Source organism: Sinohyriopsis cumingii, chromosome 2 (genome assembly GCF_028554795.1).
Source record: "Sinohyriopsis cumingii isolate HCF-2022 chromosome 2, ASM2855479v2, whole genome shotgun sequence".
Lineage (NCBI taxonomy): Eukaryota > Metazoa > Mollusca > Bivalvia > Unionida > Unionidae > Sinohyriopsis > Sinohyriopsis cumingii.
The window spans coordinates 13543598-13561161 of NC_142962.1; the positions used below are offsets into that span (position 1 = coordinate 13543598).

The window sequence follows — 17564 nt, forward strand, 5'->3', positions numbered from 1 at the left end:
AAGCTACTGGCATCTTACGAATCTAGCAAAGTTTTTTTATTAATAAGACGGCAGTACTAAAATACAACACACACTTGACTAATATGTTAGAATTTTATTTGTGATCACATACATGTAAATGACATAAAAGAAAGCATCTTTAAATGTATATAATAATGACTATGAAAGTGACTACATGCAATGAACATGAAGGTGCATTACTTACGAGAACCTGCATCAATATTTCCACTGTTCACTGCTTTTATTTCTTCTTTCACCAGTCCCAATGAAATTTGATCTCTTTAATTAGTTCTTATAGCAATGGGTGAATCATGAAGAAGCCCCGCTCACAAAAAATGATTTGTTGGGACCTAACCTGCTGAAATTGTATTGGAAAACCAAAGTTAGGAGAAGGCATTTTGGTGCCATTAAGACACAATGCTTGATATTTACATCTTTCAAGGACTCATCAATACAAGCAACATCCCATGTAATGATGTAAAACCTGACTCGTATTCTAGTTGATGAGACAACGCCATAAAAAAACAACTCTGGATCAATAAACAATGTTCACATTTAACTGCTGCATCAGAATGTGTAATGGTATGAGCTCTGCTAATTAGTCCATGTAAGGATACAAGTTGACCAACTAGGAAGCAAAATATCTCCACTTGAGCACATTTTTATCAAGAATTCTGCAAGCAACATTGAATATGAAGATCTGAAGTTAACTGCCAAGGGTTTAACTCACATCTAACTAAATGAAGCAGAGGAGTGAAACCCATAAACATTGCACCCAGATATATGAGCAAGTTTTCATACTAAACTGAACAGTTCTTAGGTTATGCTAGTTATATCCCATGTGAAGACTAATGCACACACCAAACTGCATCAGTATATGTGGAACTTTTCCCCAAGCTATTCTGATTAAAAGGACAGGCTTAGTGGAGATTTATAATGGATCAGAAAGTCCTAAAAAGATCAAATCTTTAGGCACATGGATCTCTAACAGGCATTTCACCTAGCCAACAGAATGCAGTTATGTGGAGCATTTACAGAGCTTTGGTTGCTGCAAGTTTGAATGGATGGACTGATGAATGAATTACACTACATAGAGCTCCTGCATCTTAATGCAAGGTCCTAATCAATCTTATGAAAACATCTAAATGTGAATAAAATGTCTCTCTATCAATGAAACCCCTCATTTTGGATAATCATACCATTTTAGAACATTATATATATACAGCTCTTAAAAAAAATTCCCGTGTCAATGATTCTGTTTTAATACACCATGAAGTCAGTCATCAAATCCCAAGGATACTGTTTGGAACCATTAGCTTTCATTCAAAATCCAAGTACAAAACACACGTAAAATGTACTCAACAGGCAATCCAGGAATTCAAAAATGTAGGAATTTTAGATATATTCATGTAGTTTTCAAATGGCATCATGAATGCTGCATCTAAAAATGTATTGATGCAAACAGCCTAAAAATAATCTAATAATAATGTTCCTTTTACATGTGTTTAATGATTTTATGTCATTCTTACCCTCGTCAATGTAAATAGTGTCTGAAATAGATCAAGGCGTTTGCACTGTCTAAAAATGCTGCTATGTTGTCAGATGGTGTTTCCTTGCAGGGTGGCATAGTCTTCAACATCTGAAACGACTTCTGGTCAATTCTGGCCCCATGTTTTCTATAGTTATCAAATTATTTTGTTTATGCTAAAAATGTTAAAAGCTTTTATTTATTGCTTGCATGCATAAGTTTCTTAGCTGTCACAGATGACAGCAGCACATGACCAATCAAAAGCAGTCACCCTTGAGAAGTTATACCACTTTTCTGGAGCCACAATTTTACAATGTCAGTACTTTGACCTTTACAAGGTGAACCGAAGGCATCCTATTCATGTAAACAAAGGAAGGAAAAATGTGATAAAATTGAAGTTCATGTAAAAGGAACCCATTTTATCCATTTTCAGTCTGTTTGAATTAATAAAAATTTTTTTTGCATTAACAAATGTCATTCACACTGTCATTTAAAAATAACTACAGCACAGAGCCTTTTTTTAAAAAAAGAGAAAGTGTTTCCAGGACCAGTCATGCGATTCACAAAAAAATAAACTACAAAACGGATTTAATCTTCCTCCTGTTCATCAACTCCTTCCTTTTCCTTTTCAATGTTACCAGTTTCATTTTCTGCAGGTGACTTGGACCTAGATTTTGATTTGGATTCAGCTTCGCTCTTAGATCTGGAATGTGAAGCTTTTTTATTTTCAGCAGAGCGAGATCTAGAGCGAGATTTGCTCCTGCTCCCACTGCGAGATCGGCTACGACTCTGACTGCGTGATCCACTTCTACTTCTGGAGCGACTCCCGCTTCGACTTCGCTTCAGACTGTTGCTTCTACTGCGGGATCTAGAGCGACTCCGGCTATGGCTGAAAAACATGACTTAATGTTTATTAAATCTTAAATCTATGAAATGAGGTTAAGTGTTGTACATGAGTTGATGGAGGAAAATGAAACTTTGGGACATGTCACTATTACAAATATTCACAGCTGTATTTTGATTGGTAAAGATAACATTATTCTGAACATAATCATTCATGACTTGCTGAACATCATTGCTGAAATACTTTGAAATCAGATATTAAAGAAAATGTCAATCAGTGTTAGACTTGAAAAACACACTCCAAGCTAACTTTCTTAAAAAGAAATCTATATTCAATATTCAAACACAAGCAGTCAATCTCCAACATTCACACAATGAAAGAAATGGCCTTTCTGTTTGGATACATTGGCTTTTCCCCCACAGGGATCATTAATACACTAGTTAAAGCTTAAATGAAAATATATAGACATTTGCTGCTTTGAACGAATCATTGCTTGTCACTGCAGGTGAGAGCCAAGGCATCCAAATATTCTCTAAGATAATCATTTTTTTAAAAACCATTACTTTCAATTAGCAATAGTTCATGCATCTATATACCAACTAGTTATGCTCCACAGAAGAAAAGAAAAAAACGCCTTCTTAATTAGCCTGAATAGACAAATATTGCCAGTACATCAGGTGACATCTATTCTGGGCCAACTGATCAAATATTGATGAAAACCAAGAGCCAAACAAAGCACACCTTCTTTCTCCAAACATTCATACAGCTGACATGCTGATGTTTGCAGCTTAAGCAGAATTCTTATGACTGCAGTCAACACCATCATAAGCGCTATGCTCAGTTACAAAATTCATTAACAGATTGTGCAGCACTGCAATCTGACTGACATGGCAGTATACATCAATGTCCAACAAGGGTTCCATGGAACAATATATTTCACTTTCTTCAAAGTTGTGATCTCTCATAAATACTTTAACACTAAGCTGATGCAAATGAAAACGTCAATGCCAGATATATGTAACTCTTTGTCTTGCATTACCACTCCAAAAAGAAAAAGGCAAGAAAGTAAAATTGGGTTTCTTTATTTCCTCAGTTCAGGAATCCTAAAACAAAGTATCCTACCCATATAGAGCAATCAATAAATACAAGCAAGACAAATGTGTGTCAGTCTTTTAGATAATTTACCTTTTCCTTCCACGACTCCTAGGCCTTTCCTCTACAAGCTTGATGCGTCGTCCATTAATTTCTGTGCCATCAAGCTTTTCAAGGGCATTCTTCATATCACGATAGGTTGCGAACTCCACAACTCTGGAAACATTTTAATATTCAAATATTAAAATCAACACAAGACACTCTTGATCAAAAGTATATAAACCCTACAGATGCAACCATTTTTATGGTGCTAAACTTTCACAACTAAAGGATACTGAGGAAAAAAACATCTATGACACAGACATCAAACCTACATGTTAATTAGTTCTTAAAAAGTCTATTGTTAAAGTTTTGATTAAATAAATAACAGAAATAAAAATGAATATTACATAATCAAAACAGTGTGTGGTGCAGAAAGTTGGACATGTCAGGGCCTGCTGTCCTGAGGTATGAATGTACCAGATTTTTTGAGACCATAATCTGAGCAAAATAAAATAACATGTTCTTCTAAGTGACTGAAACTCTACCAGATGAAAAGGATTTCCAGAAATCCAAGATAATACCATTTCTTCCTTTTAATTGTTAAGTGCTGAAAGCATCATGGTGGACATGAATATTGGATGCACAAATTGGCATCATTTACATTTAGGATCAGCTAGACATTAGATGCTGCTAGGATTTTACCTAAAGAGAACAAAATGGGGAAGGGAAGAGAGACAAGGTATATGACCAAAGTTTAATATTTGCATAAAAATGAAACTCTTTCTTCCTGCTCTACAGACACCAAAGTCCTCAAAAGACGTCCACTCTAGCTGTATAAGCAATACTGTTGATTATTTTTGACCTTAATCTATTTCCATATCTGTGCGTGAATACTGTTCTGTGTTGAGAATTCCCTTTCAGTGCAGTCTGAAGGGGCACATGCAAAACTAGCTTAGCCAGCTTCAACAAGTTGGGACACTTGTTCTTTATGGTTGTTACAATTTTCCACAGCCCATACGTATTGACACTTTAAAAGCTCTGCTCCAAAACATATCTAACATAAACTCCGCCCCAAAGTTCACTTTCTCAAATAAGTTCTTTGCTGTTATCTTGTCCGTTCCATAATGCTGTTTAATGCTTTAGAGCCCACCAATACAACTGTCTGCTTGTTGAGACAAAGGTATTACTTTCACTCAGGACCAACTATCCATCATAAGTCTTTTATTTAAAAAAATCCTTGTTGATTTGACCATCCATGCAGAAGGAGTTGCAAAAAACAAAATTTCAATGTCCAGAGGCAGGCATAGTGGATGTCAGATTAGCACAAATTTCATTTAGGACCATTTAGACATAAGTTGTCTTCTAGTGAAAACCCCCATGCTGATATAACCAGCCAATCTGGAGTAGCAGAAAAAAGATTTTCAAGATGCCTGCTGCAGTTATATTGGACATCAGATTGGCACAGTTTTAAATTAGGCCCAACGATGCCATAAGAAGTCTTTTCATGAAAACCATATGTTGATACAACTATCCATTCAGGAAAAGTAATGTAAAAATTTCAAGATAGTCCATGTGGCTGCCATATTGGATGTCAGAGCAGCAGCATTTTCATTTGGGTATGACCAGACCATGGGATGAATGTGTAAATTTCATGGCAGTCCTTCAAGTAGTTTAGGAGTTGCAATAACATACTTGTGCCAACAAATGGATGACAAAAGATCATTCCAGATGTTCTGGTCTTTGGCAGTAGAACTAAAAATTGTACACTGCAAAGTGACAGTGCTTTTAAAAAAAAAGTTACTTTGAACTAATTTGCAGGCATTTTTGTGCATCACTGTTACCCAAGTGTGTGTATGTGATTTGGATTTTTAACGTGACTTTAACAATTTTTCAGTCATATCGCTACGATGTCTGCAGTGTGGCAGTTTATAGTGATGTCTAGGACCGCAGACATGTAGCATGATGTCCCACCCAGTTACATTATTCTGACACCAGGTCGACCAGTCCTAACACTAACCTCTTAATGCTGAGCGCCAAGTGAGGCAGCTGTTAGTACCATTTTTATAAGTCTCTGGTATGACTCAGCCAACGACCTCTCGCATCTGAGGTGGACGCTCCAAATACTAGGCCACCAGACAGTCGTTACCCCCAAGTGAGTGAATTTGTAAAAATTCTGCACACTTGCAAGCACAGCACATACATGCCTACCCCTGGCGAGGAAAGAGTGTAAAGCAAGTGGACAACAAGAGTAATCAGAGCAGAAAAGAGTAATCCACATATAACATAATAAAATTCAATAAGCATATGCAAAAAAAAAAGGATTATTTCCCTCTTTAAGTCTTTTAACATCAATTACTGCTTCAAATTTTCATACATAGCACTTTGAACTTTAAAAAGCAAAAGTCTCTCATATTGCATTTCAAAACACTTTGTACCAGCTGAGATTATGAATGTTTTGCACACCAGGAGAGTCTGGATCTGAATTCAGTTTTATTTTTTGTTAACATTACTAAACAATCTCTCTCAGTCAGCATTAGAATGGTAAAGAACCAATATTCTTTTCATAACCTGACACAGAGGAAATAAATATTTTCCAGTTATTGGATCTTTTAGCTGGGAAATAAGGTGACATTGCACATCAACTCTGTCCGCATGAAGTACATTTTCAGGTAGATGCCAACTTGATACTTCAGGGTTCTCCCAATTTATCAGCAGTCTTTCTTGCAGCAAGGTGCATCATATAACAGGTACAACCTGATATGTAAACTGATGGAGACATTTTTCAAAATATAGAATGCAACTCCCTTATGAATTCCACTCATTACTGATGTATTATCAGCTGAAAACCCCATACAGTTCTGCCAACTTATGTTTATTCAAAGCATTATCAAGCAAGCAAAAAATGTTTTCTACAGTGGAATCGACTGTTAGTTCTGGTAATGAATGAAGAGCACTCAGACTCTGCCCTTTTCACTGTCAAAGTTTCTTACACAGGCTGGGTACAACTTTTTGTCAACATAATCACTGCTCCTGTCTGTTGCAATACTGAACGACCCAATTTTCATGGCTTCTGCAATTTTAAGCAAATTATCTTCTGCTAGATGATAATATTAGAAGCATATTTTATGCATTTTTGGAATCAGGAAACATCCATTTGAAGAAAGGACCAACGTAGTCTTCTACTGCTGAGAGTAGACAGTGTTCTATTATGAACTGCCATTATTAGTTCTGCTTTAAAAAAGAAGTTACAAGTTACCTTAGTACTAGAGTTAGTCAAATGAGCTAATACAAGGTTTCTTTGTTTTACCATCATGACCAATATTAAAATCCTTTCCACACAGCCTGCAGTGGGCGTAAAGCTACCCTAGAATGGAACGATGTACTGTGTAATTCATGTATTTATCTCTGAATAGGTTTTTAGTCTTTTTCTAATCCATCTGCGAAATTATTTGAAAAACGTATCTGCTCTAACACACTTCTACTAGAATAAATCTGACCCGACTTTTAGCACCAAATACCTACAGACTACTTCTGTACCAGATATGAACTAGAACAAAGAATCTGCAAGCCAAGATTAAAAATTATAAAACAAGTATGTTCTCTCCTAATCCATGAATCTGCTATAAATAAAAAGTTTGAAACAAAACCAGCATGTTTCTTGTAAATAGGGCAGCTGCTAAAAACAACATAATACTGTTAGGAAAGTGCATGCAAGTCTACGGATAAGCGTACTCATGTTATAATCACACAGAACTAGTCTTTTTCTAGAATACGGTCTGAATGATTAATGGAATGTTAATAAAAATAAGAAAACAAATTATAAATTTTTTTGGGAGTGAGACATACCGAAAATGCGCAATCTGAATACGTTTATGTGAAAGACGTAATTTAGTATATAAAAAAAAGCCTAACAGTTGTCATGTATGACATCTCGCACCGTAAGTCGTCTTACGGTGAAAATCTCGTGTCAGTATGACCATTCATCAACAAGTAGTAGTCTTTTTAAATGGTCACTGTGGTAGCCATATTGAGGGTCACATCAATACTATTTATGACTAAACAGAATTTACAAAATGTCTCATGGTTCCCAATGTCAGACTTTCCATTTAGATACTCCAGTAATAGCAATAAATTCAAGATGGTTGCAGTGATGGCCACATTATCCTGCAGATCTGCACATTCATTTTTAAGACCTTTATTGGTAAAAGCTACAAGTCAAGATGACCATCCATTCAGTAAGAGTAGTGATAACAAGATTATCAAGATGAAGACTCGGACTGGCATAGAGGATGTCCAAGCTGTATCATTTTGATTTAGGACAATCTAGACCTTGGGGTGAATCTCTGACTCGTATAATGAACATCCTCCATGTAGTTTAAGAGTAACTATAACAAACCTGTGCTAACAGATAAATGGACAATAAGACATCCCATTAGATCTTCTGGTCACAGACCAGAGATAAATTCGGATTTCCTAAAAATCACCAATTACCTTTTATTATTTTAATACTGCCCAATACAAGACATTTGAAGCAACAAGATATACAAATTAAAAAGACGGCCACCTACCCTTCATTCTTGTGTTGTTTGTGAGCATCAGCATAGGTCACTTCTCCAGCTTGTCTCATGTAGTCTTTCAAGTCCTTTAAAATATAATACAGAATCAATCATCAGACAGGAAGAAAGCCAAAAAAAGTACATTTTGTAAAGGAAAATCAAATACATAACATGTAAAAAAATACTATTATTTTTGCAGGAGGTAAAAGGACTTGAATTTGATTTCTATGTAATGTATTATCAATCAATGTGAATTCAACTGTTGCTGTAGATTCTTCAAAACTACCAGATTCAATCTTTAATCAATAATACATTATATCATGCCCAAAAATGCATCTTGCGTCCACAATATATGGTCTTCATCCTCCCCATATCCTTGGAAAGAAAACAAGTATGTCCATATGATTTTATGATAGCCATACACGTCTACCCAATACACAGCTGTAGCCAATCCAACTGTACATTGTCATGTGTGGTTCAGCAAAGTTTGAACACAATATCAAATATCATTTTCCCCCAATAAAGCATACACTCTTAACTTCAAAAGTATACATCTGTTCTGGTCTGTCATGTGCTTTCTGATATATTTTAAATGCAGACTAAATCAGTCATAACTGCAGATGACTGGGTATTTAAGTTTCCACCTTTAGATGCCTACCTGCCATGTCACAATGTGTCACATGAAAAACATGATTTTGGATTCCCAAACCCCTGGACACGGTTGGCATTTCCCCAAACATGATTTCCCCAAATTGGATCTATGATGAAATTAGGGGGTATTTATTCTCCAGCACTGCTACAAAAGTCTCCTCTACCGACTCAAGAGATGCTAAACCATAAGCATGCTTATCAGGCATCCTAGCGTCAATTTTTGGGGAATCTAGGCAGCCCATCTGGAATGGATAACACGTTCGTTAAAGGTAACTCCTAAACAATCATTAGATCTTCCTATGGGGCTACACATGCATGTACACAATCTGTAACAATCAATGTCTAGTGAGAATGAATGGTGTATTCAATCCTCCAAATTCCAAAATATTATATTCCATTACGGATTTTGTGCCAAAACAATCACCATACATATTAGTTTTCCTCATAAATTATCTGCACCGTTCTGTACTTTTCCTATCTGTTGCCATTTTTACCTATTTTAGCATAGGAGATTATTATCTTATTACCTGCATTGTCTCCAATATAAAAAAACCTCACAATCTATGTACACCACTTCCTCGATAACCGCCACCCTGATAGCTTGTAAACCCGCATATAACCCAGATTTGGGCATGGATCACATTTCTTTGACTAGAAAATTGATCCCTATTTGAACTTTAAGAAAATCGCAATAGAAATTGGTAACTAAAAGTGATATATCGCTTGTCTTATTGTCAAAAACAGTTAATAGAGCCTGGAAATTTAAAACATTATGAAATTGTAAACTTTTAATAATAGATTTTTGTTACATTTTCCTTTTGAACATTCACAGTACACCAGATATAAAAATATTAAAAAATTTTGATCTGAAAATGTCTATCTTTTAGTTTTGTAATAAAAATAAAATGTCATGTGCCTTTTGTATTTATACGTAAAATGTGTAAATCTACTGCATCAGCTATGTCTGCGAGTGTTTCTGAGAATCTAATTAAGTGAGAACCATGTTTTGTTATCTGACTTGAGTATGTTTTATTGCAGCACCGAATTAAATGCTGACCTCCTTTGAATTATCATGTTAATTGCATCTTTTGTATCAAATAAAGGGGGTGGAATAAAAGAAAAGACGTGTAAGATCTAGCGGCCCTGGTCGCATGGTGGGAGAACTCATTGCAATTGATCAATCGAATACTGTTATAAATATTATTGTATATGTAACATAACTAAAATCCTTTAAAAAATGTGACCAAAGATAACAAGGGTACCAATTGAAGTGACTACAGTAAAACCTGTCTTGAAAGACCACCCATTATGAAAGACCATATTCCAGTGCAGATTTATTGATTATATAGTGGTATGGCCTGTTATGAGAGACCACCCATCTCAAAAGGCCATAATTCTTTGACAGCAGGAGTGGTCTTTCAAGAGAGGCTCTATCATATGTTGTAAAATAATGAGCTTTGCTTCACAGATATAGAACATTGTGGAGAAATGAGTTTCTGAATTCCTAAACTTGCAATTAGAGATATCCACAAGGATGATTAGAAGTTTCACTATTTCTTTGAATGAAATGATGGCATCAGTATTTTCTAACAATACAAAAATTGATTTTCGACAGTCAATTGTTTCTTGAAATAAATACTGCTAGTTTGCAATAAAAAGTAATCTTGTTTGGTGATGTATCAATAGTTAGTTGTTTTATGTCTACATTTTGGCAGGTCCCTCGTAAACTCGCACCTCACGTATAGTACAGTCTGTGTAACTGGACCAAATAATGCTCAAGTTATTGAGGGAGACGTGTATGAGACATTCATATTGGTGCTGAATTACCTTTCTTCTGATCCATTTTCTTAAAAACTCCAGTTTAAAATTTACCCCACACCCCAGTCTGCTTTCTGTTGTGGAAATTTAACCCACAAACCTGACCAGGAATTTTCACTAATACTTTTTAATAACCTTTTAATTTGTTAAGATTAGATTATACCGTCGGTAAAGTTTTGCCAAGTGTGGAACAGATTTTAATGCAAACTATGCAGCAGGATGTAGTCTTGTCTCAGTTGAGGTTATAGCCATTCCATAAAATCTATTAGATTGTCTGGGAGGTAACTGATAGAATTTTTAATCTTGGTCAAGAATGGCTTGAATCAATACCCCACCACACTTAGAAGCCATGAAACCCAATTCCCAAACTGTACTATGCATAAGTAAACTGTTTTTTTGGTGTTTAAAATTCTTTTAATATGATAGACAATAAAATAGAAATAAATGTAAAATACAAATTAGGACAGATTTTTTAAAAAAGGAACCAAAACCCTTCTAATTACATGTCCTTATAATGGTATGTTTGCAGTTGCATTTTATTGTCACTAAGAATTGGTCACTGAATTTTTTCTTTTCAGTAAATATATTAATATTAAATACAAAAACCCAAGAAAATTTAATATGAATGGTCAATTACTAGTGTTACTGCATCATTCTGTCACTAGATTAAAATAAAAAATAAAAATTTTGGCAAGCAAGTAGAAGTTGAAAATAATCAAGAATTTTTGCCATGATTATTGAATGTAGTTTCAAGAACATGTCCAGCATGCTTCAAACGGGCAGCATAAATCAATGAAAAGTGTGGACTTTTCAAGACATCAGATTCTGCAGCATGGAAACAAAACAAACTTGCATTCTATGATAAATTGATAAACATGTGCTGGATACCTACTGTACACTTTCTACAATTACATACAGATTATTAACTAACCATTAGCCATTCATTACTGATGGTTCAAAAATGTGTATTACCTCCATGTTCATTTAAGACCACTGAGCTGGTTTTGGCCCCTTGAAAGATTTGAGACTGCCCCTCCTGTATAGTGAGACACCCTGCATGTCCCCTGAAGGACTATAGACACCCTCTTGAGCGAGCAAGCTAGTCAACCAGGCCCAGAAAATGATGACCCCCTAAAGCCTCAGGTCGTCTCAGGCAGGATTGTAGGATCTCTCATAAATTTACATGTTGCACAATTTTGTGTACAGCACTTGTGTTACAGATCTCCCACTGAATGTCAACTTTTGTCCCCAGTTCAAAAGTTGGGTACATGGTTGGGTTGTCAGCAAGTCAAGCTGTCTGCAACTTATAGTGTCACCTTTACATCTCTCCAGCCATATGGGCATTTTTTAAGAGGTGGAAACATTTTGGCCAACACTTAATTCATTATTGCACCAAGTTTCAATTCAGAAGAAATTCTTCAATACCTCTTAGAAGTGAAATTGACTGTAAAGCATTTATTTTATACAACCCTATCTGCATAAGACTCTGAGAGAAATTGGGCATCAAGAGATAGTAAAATAAACAACAGATTTCTTAAATGTCAAAGTAATATGCCTTTATGATATTCCACCAAAACCATCAGCAAAACAGAAATCTGAAGCAACTGTCTATTATGGAAAAATGTACAGCTGCAAGTTAAACATTATTCTCCATGTCCATGTACCATAATTACAGTCTGATCTGTGTAAACAAGAGTACTGGTAATGGCATATTAATACACATGCTTGATCTTTAATCGTCCTCTATGACGAACTAGTATGGCTAGGTCAAATCAGGAAATTAATGATCTGAAATGGGTCAGTATACATCCCGACTTAAACTTACTGCGCAGAAACCATTATTTTTTATTAGACTTGCCACGACCATTACTCTAGCTTTCAATCCAAAGGTCTCTTTATTACTTATGAGAAAGCCAACCACAAAGTGTGGTCAAGGAACTTAATCTAGAATAAAAGTTGCGCTGCAAAATCCTTTTCCATTGAGCCACAATTACCCTGACCTTTTTGCATCCGAAACTCAATATGCCTCTTCCATATTTTAAGCACAAGTCCTCCACAAACATTGGTCAAGGTACATTATCTAAACTAACATTAATGTGTATTTCTGTACCAAGGTTAATAATGTGCAGATTCATTTGTCTTCTTTCAGTCAGTGACCCTGGTCTTTGACCTTTTGACAACCAAATCAATAGGTGTAAGCTATCCAAAGGTCTAGTCCAGGTCTGGATGTCGCCTGTTACTGTGTGGAAACCTTTGTATTTTTTTTATTTAGTCAAAATGACTTTTACCTTTGGAATTTAAAATCGATGGGCTTCTTCTGTACCTCAAGTGCAAGCTACCCACAAAATCTAGTGATGGTACATGCTACAGAACTTGAGATATTGTGTGGAAAAAGAATCTGACAGGCCACCAGAGACACATGATCAGGACTCAATATTTTCTGCCAAAAAGATATGCAAATAAAAACCAGCGAGTATGGTGTGCGAGTCAAGTCAAAGAACCAGATTTATGCCTTCAAATTAGTTATCAAAGCAAGTTTGATTTGCAAGTCTCAAGCTCTTGTAGCAGTTAGAATAGAGATGTTAATCGGCAATGTGAACACACTGCATCAAAAGAAAATAGTATCTTCGATTTTTTTTATAGCTTTAACTTAATTTTATAAAATTGTTGACAACTGTTTTAAACAATGTATTTAAGACAAATTTTGGGAATCTAAAACAAGGACAGGATATAAAAAAGTAAATGTTGACACTGTCAACACAGATACAAATTAAAAGTAGTGTAACAAAGTTCTGGGGCAATTTTGTTCCAACTTTCTCATCTTTTTTACCAAAAAAAGCAGTAATAGCAATAATAATTGCATCATTTTAAAAAATTTTGTCAAAATTTTTTATGCAGCATTTTCGTGTGGGCTTCAGTTTGATCAAAACTGACCAAAGTGAAGCCCATTTTTTATATCAGCTTCCTCCACTCAAGTACATTCATCCAGGCCATCAAAGAATGGTGACATCATCGACCATCGCCTATTCATTAGGAGCTCAGATTGTGAGCATCAAACATCTGACACACGGCTAGATCAAGCTGTTAGGATAACCCCCTCATGATGGTGCCAGGTGGGTGGGAAGTAGGAAGGCAAGCCAGCCAGCCACCTAGTGTTTGCATGAACAACCCTGTTCGTCTGTCTCAAGACCCTCAATATGGAATGACCCATTCTCAATCAGCCTTGCAGACCCTCTCATGTGTAGTCTTTAGGAGAGCAAGATCAGTTATGAACAGTACATGTTTGAATCAGAAGTAAAAGCAGTTGTTTCTGGACAAAAAATGCTTTATCTTCAATTCTATTTCTTTAAATAATACACATTTTAAGGTGAAAGTTTTCTGGTACTCTTTCCATGTTAAAAAATAAAGCTTAACAAATTGACCCTCAAAGGCTCTCCAGTCCCACAAACTGTGCCAAGAATTCAGCTTGAAGAGGCCGGCCCTCTCAAACCCATTCATAAAAATCTGACAACTTTTCCACACGTTTATTTAAGCAAACAAGCAACATATGACCTTGGATTGGTCAAAGGACCGCTGAGATTCGTGACCTATGACATGAAATGTATTGAATGCAGACAAAATTAAAATGACTGCAAATAGTTCACAGAGGTACAATGTGAAGTGTGTAGTTTGCTTACTGATGCAGCAGTAACATCTGGTCAAATTATTGAAAAGACCCAGCATAAATCCATTATGTGAAACTGTTCACAAAAATATCTCACTCGATAACCATATACAGCTTTCAAGCATCCAGTACTGTTCAGTGTCAAAGTAAAATGGTACCAAAAAACTTGCCATGATAAGTGTGCATGACCAAAGACATATCAGCATAATGCAAAATCCTTGGGCAGCACAATTTTGACTATTTAACGTATGGTTAAAATCGTATTGAAATGATAGAAAGACACATCCATCAAACATGATCATGTTTGCCTATAGTAATGCCATTTTCTGATTTGAAAGCAACATAGTCACTTCAGTCTTATATGAAAAAAGGGCACTATTTCAATTTTTTTTAAGAACAGAACAAGTTTCATCAGAAATGTGAGAAACAATGTTCACTTTAAAAAAAGGAATGGTACTGGAGATGACAAAATTACAAAACATATCAATAACAATGACTTACAAATACAAAAAAAGAAGCAACTTTTAGTCTATATATCGGAAATATGAAGGTCATTAGCAATATATATATATATAAATAAATAAAATGAATCTGTAAACAGGGTATCAGTTATATTCATCCCTTAGTATATCAAGCTCTTCTGCATCACCATGATGGATCCTCTTTATGTAGATACAGTACACTACAACTTTCTATATGAATGGCATATGGACTGGTTCACTTGTATATACGTGATGATGACATCAGATAGGCCTCACATCAAACGATTAGTGACGGCAATATTGACACTGGATTGCCATAGTTTTCATTTTGGAACAGTAGCCTTCTGGTGAAAAGCTTATCTGAATATGATTTTTCATTTAGGAGTAATGAAAATAGAAGCCATCCAAGTGGTCATATTTAGTCAGATTGGCCCAAAGTCTCCTGGTGCAAACCTCATTCAGATGAGACTTTCCAATTAGGATAACAAAATGGTCAAGATGGCTGTTATAGTGGTCATATTGGATGTCAGATCAGCACCATTTTCATTTAGGTTGGTTAGTTTTAATGGCATGTTACTGACTATATCATGCCAAGAAAACGAGTTATGGGCCTATCCCAAGAACTCGATAGATATCACAATGCAGCGTGTCAATTTGACAACTAGGGTGGCCATGTTGGAGATCAGTTATGTACCACTGTCATTTAGGACCAAGTAGATACCAGAAGTCTTCTCATGAAAACCCAATATTAATAAGACTTTCCATTAAAGTGGCGACAGTATTTTCAAGGTGACCACAACAGTGGCCATACTGGTGGTCTAACTGGCATCATTTTAATTTACAATCAACTAGACATCATTGTTCACATAAACATTTATTCAGGAGCAGTTGCTTCAACAAGATGGATGCCTGGGTGACCACACTGAATGTACAAATGGCACCATTTTCAACTAGACCTTGGGATGAATATGCAGTTTCAAGGCAGCCCTCCAATTAGTTTTGGAAGCAACGACAACAAACTTGTGCCAACAGACCGACAGATAAAAGGATTATTAGTTTTACTCCCCTATCCCTCGTCACACAGAACCACACTGACAAAATGCTGTTTGGCTGGCATACACAGTAATTCTGAAGTACCAGAAATCTGTGTCCCGTACAAACTATCTGGGTCAGCCTAACATTTCTGACTTAATGGGTTTGAGGGGGTCTGTTCCGTCAGAGCTGAATCCCTGGCAAATATTAGATGATTCTAGATAAAAATATTATATACCACAATGAAAAGATAATTTGTCTGGGGTTAAAAAATAGACATCAGAATACTGCTAAACCTATAAAGCCTCAAAAATTTTAATTTAAAATATTTTCTTTGCATCTACTGAAATTATTAGTTGTCGACAGGAACAGTAATTTTAAATGATTTAAATTTTCATATGTACAAGCATATATATATACCTGCCAACTAGCTCTGGATGACAAGTCTTCCACAATCAGTCGGTATTCTGTTCTAGCGGGTGGTCCATATCTAAAAGGCAAACATATGAAATCAGCCCTATAACTATTGCTGAATTACGACTCGTAATAAGTGTTTAATTTACAAAGTTGTGGCATTTTAATCATCTACACAACAAAAATATCCCAATCTGGAAATGCATTCAATTTGTCAGATGTATTAAAATATAACAGAAACCTCAGTCTTATATCCCAAAGGACAGAAACTTGTCTCTGGGTCTCACAAACAATAATGAAATAGAACCTGCAATCTGCTGAAGGAGACAAAAAAAATGGAAGAAAAAAAAAAGGGTCAAATCTGGCAGGGTTCATACATATTTCTGAATGATAAATTCAAATACTTTTCCCAAACTTTCAAAGACCACAAACACAGATTTCCAAGACCTATTTTCGCTAACATCTGGACACATGTTATGTTTTATGAGAAAACAATGAATGCAAAATACTACAATACTGTATAATGATAAAATTCAAACTATAATTTTCTAAAATACATACCCACTGAATCCTGCCCTATGGAAAGAAAAAGTTTTGTCTTTTATGTCCTAACAACCTTGGACAATTTTATTCATGGTTATGGAAAGAAATTAAAATGTTTAGGTTTATTTCAATTTGCACCAACTTTTAAACACCTCAGGGTAATCTGCTCGATTTTCCCAAACTTCCAAGGCCTTGAAAATGCTATCTAATTTTTCCCAAACTGTCAAAGACCTTCAATGATCGTTAAGAACCATGTCAAGTTGTGTCAAATCCATCACAGCAAAGGTAAACATGGACTGAAACTTTGCAAATGCAATCCATGAATATCCAGTTTATTAGAGGTTTGATTAGGCAACTTTTACTGTAATAATGATCTCCTGTACTGGGATCTTTTACATAATCAAAAACCGAATTTAATAAATTATATATTGACAAAGTGGCCAACAATTCCACTGCACAAAAGAAAATTGTATCTTACTTGTCATTGCCTCGAGCACGTCGCCTTGGAGGTGGGAATGAGCCACGGTACCCACCTCCTCCTCGCCTCTCATTACTTCTTGGAGCTCCCCTCGCATGCTCAAGAAGTACTCTGAAATAACATAATGCCAGAGTAGAACCAGGCTTACTTGTCTAGCCTAGTGGGTCGCCTTGAGCAACTAACCACTATCCCAGCCCGTGTGATGGACCATGTGCATGTTCAAGCATAACTCTGCAAAAATCCAAAGATAACCTAGGTAAGGAAAAACTAAAATATAGAATATGGCCACCGAAGCATAATGTCACATGTTTATTACTTAGCGCTGAAGCCACACTGATAGTCTTGAATGATGAAAAGATTTTCAAGATGGCCACATTGGATTTATAATGTCGAACTGATCAACCATTCGGAAGAAGTAGC

At 35.7% G+C, this 17564-nt stretch overlaps 1 protein-coding gene across 1 annotated transcript in view; it reads right to left on the reverse strand.

The window, feature by feature from the left end:
• Nucleotides 1–79: 79 nt before the first annotated feature.
• LOC149804354 (serine/arginine-rich splicing factor 6-like) overlaps nt 80–17564 on the reverse strand; it is a 30823-nt gene continuing 13338 nt past the window's right edge. Inside the window, exons 4-9 of the mRNA XM_089932237.1 lie at nt 17340–17375; nt 17145–17255; nt 16130–16199; nt 8075–8148; nt 3558–3680; nt 80–2417 (exon numbers count right to left, since the gene is read on the reverse strand). Coding sequence (XP_089788363.1) covers nt 2117–2417; nt 3558–3680; nt 8075–8148; nt 16130–16199; nt 17145–17255; nt 17340–17375 — 715 coding nt within the window. The 3' untranslated portion in view covers nt 80–2116. The remainder of the gene's footprint in view (nt 2418–3557; nt 3681–8074; nt 8149–16129; nt 16200–17144; nt 17256–17339; nt 17376–17564) is intronic.